Raw genomic sequence first — 7,296 nt, 5'->3', positions numbered from 1 at the left:
TCGTTTATGTCTGTGGATTGTTGCCCATCATCACCAAAGTCGGTTAAACCCAGGTAAGTTCTGGAACAAACTGCCACAGACTTCCTGAAGTTTATTTCATCGAGCCCCGTGACGCTGCAGTGGAGTTTTCGATGCAAAATGTTTCTCGAGGAGTTTCGCAAATTCTTCATCGAAGCCACACTTCGCGTTAATTAAAGAAAAATAACTGCGTATTGTCCTTGTGCACGGAAATGGCAAAATATTGTTTTTGCGCAAAAATTCGTAATTTCTTGGAGATTGGATGTTTATAAGCATGCACAACATAATCCAGTCATCGGAGTAACGTCGACCTTTGGCATCCTTTTTCCTTGCCGCGGCGATGATTTCCTGAACTACTAGTTTTTCAGATTTTGAGATGTTGTCTAACTCAGCTAATTTTTTATCCACAGCCGTATTTTGCATGCTTGCCATTTGTGGACGAATTTTCAGCCGTGCTTTCTGTTGCAATATGCATTTCCTCCACTTCATGCAGGAATCGCATCTTTTTTTCTTTGAGAGTAGAGAACAGCCTTTACTTCTCGACTTGTCGATGTTATCTTGATATGTCCCATTGACTACTACAAAATGGATACTAATGTCACCTAAACCACTGCAGACGTTCATTTCTTTAAATTTTTCTAGTATGTCCTTAAGCATTTTTTTCTAGAACACGTTCGAGATTCTTATCTTGTGGATAAACGTGACGACCATAAACAAAATACTTCAATATTCCGTCGATGTCAAGTGTAACACTTTTTTGTGCTACTGGACAATGTTCACCGTTTTCGATCTTCATGATCGCGTATGTCAACAGCGTACATTGTACAATTTCAGTACGCATGTTGACCCAACTTCATCCCTCCGGGACATCGGCAGAGAAGTCATTACTGGTACTCGCATTTTCTTCCGGTATTACTGGTATAATAAAATCAAGCAATTTTTATAAGCAATGGTCAGTCTTCGTACTAATAAAAATTCGTAACCTTTTATAATCATTATATTGCACCACTTACATTTCATATTGATTCGTTTCATAGCATATAAAATATATTTTTTCTCGATTTTCATTACAGTAAAAATAAATTTAATATAATTTATTCTTGTTTCAGGTTAAACTAAGAAAATTCACGTAATTTTTAACGGTAAATGAAGAGCCTGTTCACGCGAAGCGTTTTTGCCGCGCGGTTGCCGCGCGATTGCTGCAATCGTGTACTCGCATATGCGGAAAGGCGTATGCGCGACGACAAGCATCTACGATACGCTTTGCGGTGTTTTAGATTTATAGGACACTCGTCTTTCCTCTACTTGCTTTTCCAAGTACGCGCGTATACGTGCGTTGTTGCACCTTGCCTCGCGACAGCGCGCGGCCGCGCGGCAGCAATCGCGCGACAGAAACGCCTCGTGTGAACAGGCTCTAAATAGAACAGTTCTATTTATTTTATTTATTTGACTGAATATCAGCGATTTAATTTGCTATATATTTTCTTCAGATTTTGCGGCTTCTACTGTGGTAAATATATATATGTTGTATGTAGCATTCTATATATTTTTCCAGTATTGTAACTTAAACGGTATAAGATTTTTTTTTCTTCTAAACATTTGGGCAAGACATTACATTGCATTACTCACGTTTGCAGATTTTCACAGATGAGAACGCTTTGGTAGGCTTCTGAGGAGCTGTTTGAGATCGTAAACTTTAGCATCGCGACGAAGTCGCGTTCGGCTGCATGTCAGCACATGCACGCCTGCAGTAAATTGAGTAAAATCAGTAAATTAATATTCGCGTGAAATGCCGTTCAAAATCATCACGGAAATATTCGGTATAGCATGGACCTTTCGGGATTAACTTTCTAGAAACGTTAACATTGTCATCAATAATAAAGTCAAACAACAACGCTAGAACAAAGGAACGATCCATGCTATACACAAAACACTCGAAAACAGATGACGACCCCGTCGGGTCACCACGTGAAACCGGTGACGTCAGCTCCATGACGCGGGACTCCGACGGCCAATCACCCTCCCGAAATTTTGAGAAATCTGCAGGGAGGGAGTTTCGCCTCGGAGGTGTTAAAGGGACCGCCGCTGCGCCGCGGAATCGATTTCGCTCGCAGATCACCGCTAGTATTCTTATACACCCGCTTTGCTTCACCGCTCATCACCGCTTTTTGCACTTAATTGTTATATCGCCGCTTTCGCCGAGCTAAACTCTGTGCGCGCTCTCGGTAGTTTGCCTGAAAGGGAAACTCGTGTAAATAACTGTACATATATTGAACATTAAACTTTGTATTTCTGTACTTGCTGTTCCTCTCCGTTTCTTTTGTGGTCGTCTTCTACCGCGCGCTATCTCGCGCTACCGCGCGCTCGCGAACAGGAGCAAACAATTTGCTATTGGAGGTTTACAACTCGATATCATCATTGGAGAGAGCGACAACCCAATGTCTGTGTCAACGCTTGTAGCGGGTGGAGGAACATCAGCGATATCTATAAAATCAACGAAAGAAATTTATATATGTTTTAATTACTTTATCTTTTTTATATCAATGGTGTAATAAATATTTTTTGTATAAGAAAACTCACCAAGACAGAAGTTGTTTGGCGCTCGCCATAATGTATATATATATATATATATATATGTATTATAGTCATTGTTGGCGATTTTGCTTTCCGGGCGTAACTCCGGATCGCCAATTGACGTAAGATGCCGGGTCGACCCCGACAGGGATTCGAGGTGCAATAAGAAGACGGACACTTGATTTAACGATTCACAAAAGTCTTTAATTGAAAGTCAGTTTCTTACACGTTAGCGAACGCACGTTGAGTTAGCGCGACGCTTGGCAAGCACGTGATTCGATGTGATCTCGGAGCGCAGATCACTTGACGCGATACTGTTCGCTGGGCGCTGAGGCGCAGGCAAATTGTGAACGCTGCGTCTTTCACTTGATTGACGCACGAGAGGCGTTTTGCAGTAGTCGCGGTTACTTGTACTACACAACGTGAGATATTCACAAGTTGGGTCGATCTCGATGATCGCGCGGACAATGGCGATGCACTCAGGGCGACTTATACGCAGAAAGTTCACCGCTTGCTCAGGCGAGGGTGCGTTGCGGCGCGCACAGACGGCACGATACAATTAGCGGTGTTCTTGCTGAGCATTAAGTCCGTGTGCACGACGGTTTGTAAGGCCGCGTGGAACGGACGGACTAATTACGGAAGCATGGCGGTGTACCACCTCGTGAACCGGAGTAATTGTAACTACTGTTGAGACCGGAGCTCTCGCGGCCCTTCGCGGGCCCGTTTCGGGCCTTCGGTTGCACGACGCGTATCGACCAATCATTCGCGTTTTCCGGGATCATGCGATCCCGGCATGACGGATCGATACGCGTTGGGAGAAGCCCTGTGGTCAGGGTGTACGCGGGAAGCGGCGCGAAATTCCTTCGTTCAAAAGGTGACTGACGGATGGCGTCACTTGTACGCTATTGATCTGCGATCGCACTTAATTGACAGAAAATTACGGAACAGTCATTAGTTTAGTCACGTTCATATTCATGCGTTGTTTAATTGTCTTTTGAATATTTATATATTCTATATATCGTTTAATGTATTTCCGGTGACTCGCGCGAAACGTCGGCGGATCGCGACACTTTTCCAGCGCCGCGAGCACGATTCACTCATCGTCAAGCATTCTGATAGGACACACCTCTCATCAATCACTCATCGTCACGACGTCTCGGGGTGCACACGCTATACGTGCATACTCGAACATCCGAGAGGCCACATAGAGCTCGCTCTCCGGAAGTGCGATCGCTTTCTTTGCCTGCCTTGCCTTTGCTTGCCTTGCTGCCTTTGCCTGCGCTTGCTGCACATGCTGCCCACGAGCTTGCTAGAAAGACGAATTCTCCAGGAGACGACGGCCTCCCGAACAGTGAGTCGCATTTGTTTAATTTTGTTAATTCGCTTTGGGGAGACGATACACACCTCCCCTGGTCCTTCGAGTCACGTAGTTCGCACCAATTCGCAAATCCGGGGAACGCTTAAACGCCCCCGAGCAGAATTACTGATTTCTTGAATTGGTTTCGTGAGACTAGAGGACTGGAGACTAGAGGACTGAATGCTTAAAGAATTTATTCGAGAATCCGAAACTTGCTTTGCATTTTCATGCAGTGGCTTACAATTTTCCTTTTCCGTCGGAACGTCACCGAATCTTGTAAGCACAGCGAGCTGCTTAAGCTGCATATGTTTGTATGCGACCTTCAATCAAGAAATACATTATTTGAATAAGTATCTTTTCAAACTGTGAAATTTTTTTCATTAAACTCACCCGTGCAATTACTTGGCCATTTGCGTCGAGCTTGACCCACTCGCGAGCAATGTCTTCTTCGTTAAAATGTTTTTCACATATAACATCCGTCTGGCACAACTTCACAATACCCGGAATAGCTTTTTTCCACTTCTTTCACATAACGATATCTTTCGGCACTCGAAATAGAGAACGTTTCTGCTCGGTTCTGCTATCAGTTTTGCAATTTGGTACCGCACACCACTTCGTCATATTTCAAAAAGTTTTTTAATTTCAAACACAATAGTCCAGTCAAAATACGATTAGACCTAAAAAAAATTGCAATACAAGGTTTTATTACATCATTGTGTTCAGAAAAATATACTGAACAACATATTCAAATTCCGCCATTTTCCGCTATCCCTAAGTATGTTTTTTTATTAACAATTTATAAACAAACTCGTTTTTCTCCACAAATACGATAAATTTTGAAATTTTTGTAGAGATTAAAGTTGTAGAACAAACAAATATCTACAAAAAATGTTTTTATAATTTTTTTAAAATATCTCATATTATTTGAGATATTTGCAACAAGAGCTACTAGGCTACGCGCGGAGCGGAGCGGAGAGTTCTAACAAGCACACGGCAGTCTCTACCGGTCGCTGCTAATTCTCTAGGTTCTACAAAGAACTTGGGTTGGTTCTCGATACTAGTATATGTGTCTATGTATACACACACACATATATATATATATACATATATATATATATACACTACCCTCCATAAGTTTGGAAACACTCTATGACAGATGCCGTACGTGCGACTATTTACAGATAAATAGTCGCACGGCAGCGATCTGTGCAGATTTTTGGTATGAATATATCTTAAGACGTTCAAATAATCATATATATTTTTACCTGGGACACTTGCAACACTTGTACATGCCGAAAATATGTCGGATGATTATTTCGCGACACCGAAGTGCTCGGAGTTGAATTTGTTGAACAGCGAATCAATAGTCACAGGTGCACCTTTGGGAAGTTCTCCAGCAAGAATGGAAACGTATCCCGACTGAACTCCAAAAGTTGATCCACCGTATGCCGAGAATATGCAAGGCAGTCATTAAAGCAAAAGGTGTGGTTACTTTGAGGAATGTAAAAATTAATGAAAATTCTTTATTTTAAAAACCTATTGGATAACATATGTACTATTATGTACTATTTTCTGTATATTGCATTTTATAGTGTTTCCAAATTTATGGAGGGTAGTGTATGCATATATGGGACAATCCACGTCACTTTTACCCCCCTCTGTCCAAAATTGGTATGGACGGATTTTAATAACGGAAAATGTTTGTCTTGAAAAGAGCTTTCAAAAGGCGTGTGGCATATATGCGCAATTCAACATTGCGTCATAGTTATGGCTGCTTAAAGGGATAAATTCAAAATTTTAGATTCAACATGACGCCATGTTGAATTGCGCATATATGCCACACGCCTTTTAAAAGCTCTTTTTAAGACGAACATTTTCCGCCCTTAGTCATTAAAATTTGTCCATACCAACTTTGGATAGAGCGGGGGTAAAAGTGACGTGGATTGTCCCATATATATATATATATATATATGTATATTGTATGTGTATACATAGACACATATACTAGTATCAAGAACCGCAACTCAAGTTCCTTGTAGAACCTAGAGAACTAGCAGCGACCGGTAGAGACTGCCGTGTGCTTGTTAGAACTCTCCGCTCCGCTCCGCGCGTAGCCTAGTAGCTCTTGTTGCAAATATCTCAAATAATATGAGATATTTCAAAAAATTCATAAGAACATTTTTTGTAGATATGTGTCTGCTCTACAACTTTGATCTCTACAAAAATTTCAAATTCATCGTATTTGTAGAGAAAAACGAATTTGTTTATAAATTGTTAATAAAAAACATACTTAAGGATAGCGGAAAATGGCGGAATTTGAATATGTTGTTCAGTATATTTTTCTGAACACAATGACGTAATAAAACCTTGTGTTGCAATTTTTTCTAGGTACCCCCCCTTTTTTCCGTATTTTGACTGGACTACAATTGTGGAAACAGATATCTCTGGGTTCTATGTAGCTGAAGCTAGTAGTGGACGTTAACAGCGAAACGTCTCGCGGACAGGGCCAAAGCGATCTTTAACAAAAAGCGATTCTCACCAAATAAATTAAAGACCGCTACAGAATAAATTGTTATTAAAAAATTAATAACAATTAAGGGAAACCGCGTTTGTCACAAATGCTTGTTAACCCTTAAATGCCTCCTGGGGTTCAGCGGACTCCAGACCCTTTACAATGATATATTTTCAAATATTTTTGCCAAAAATGGAGCTCATGCTCCCATTGATGATAGTTGAGTAATTGACCTACGCGTTTGTACACTTAGCAGTACTCAGTTTACTTAATTTTTTATACTATGTTGAAATTGAAATTTTAACAATATAAGCATTTTATTCTTTTTTCTAAGCTTTTTTTGACAACATTGAAAAAAATCTTTATAACTAAAAATAAAAAAATCAATGAATAAGAAGACATTTTTCATGCTGGGGTCTTTTAGACCCCTCGTTATTTACGAGATTCTTGAGATGTGTGGCATTTAAGGGTTAAATTATTTTGTTATTACAAGAACGTGATGTCCTAAAAATTTGGAGAAAATTGCTCTTTGCTGTCGATCGCTGCAGAATAAATTATTGATAAAAAATTAATAATAATTAAGGGAAACCGCGTCTTGTCGCAAATACTTGCTAAATTGTTTTGTTATAACAAGAACGTAATTTTCTAAAAATTTGGAGAAAATCGCTCTTTGCTATTCTACAGTTATTTATCGGGGGAGAACACGATAACCGGGGCCCCTTGATTTGACTGTGGTTTCTGGCAGTATTTTTTACGCTGAACAAAAAATTATATAAATCTTATAGGGTTAACTGCTTTAGTTTTCGAGTTATGAAGTATTAAAGCTCAAAATAAA

General features: G+C 40.3%; 1 protein-coding gene across 1 annotated transcript; it reads right to left on the bottom strand.

Moving 5' to 3' along the window:
• Positions 1–37: 37 nt before the first annotated feature.
• LOC112468837 lies at positions 38–1,677 on the bottom strand. Its single transcript, XM_025038200.1, has 2 exons — positions 1,648–1,677; positions 38–933 (listed from the first exon to the last, which is right to left on the bottom strand). Exon 2 carries the CDS (start codon positions 673–675, stop codon positions 97–99), a length of 579 nt encoding a protein of 192 aa, XP_024893968.1. The 5' UTR covers positions 676–933; positions 1,648–1,677; the 3' UTR covers positions 38–96.
• Between the last annotated feature and the right edge of the window lie 5,619 nt (positions 1,678–7,296).

The sequence above is a fragment of the Temnothorax curvispinosus genome, unplaced genomic scaffold (assembly GCF_003070985.1).
Source record: "Temnothorax curvispinosus isolate PA1 unplaced genomic scaffold, ASM307098v1 QBEX01002153.1, whole genome shotgun sequence".
Lineage (NCBI taxonomy): Eukaryota > Metazoa > Arthropoda > Insecta > Hymenoptera > Formicidae > Temnothorax > Temnothorax curvispinosus.
This window is presented reverse-complemented; position numbering and strand designations above follow the sequence as displayed.

What these genes read in the sequence shown, in the direction of transcription:
- LOC112468837 (XM_025038200.1), bottom strand. Translation starts at nt 675, where the DNA reads ATGCTTAAGGACATACTAGAAAAATTTAAAGAAATGAACGTCTGCAGT.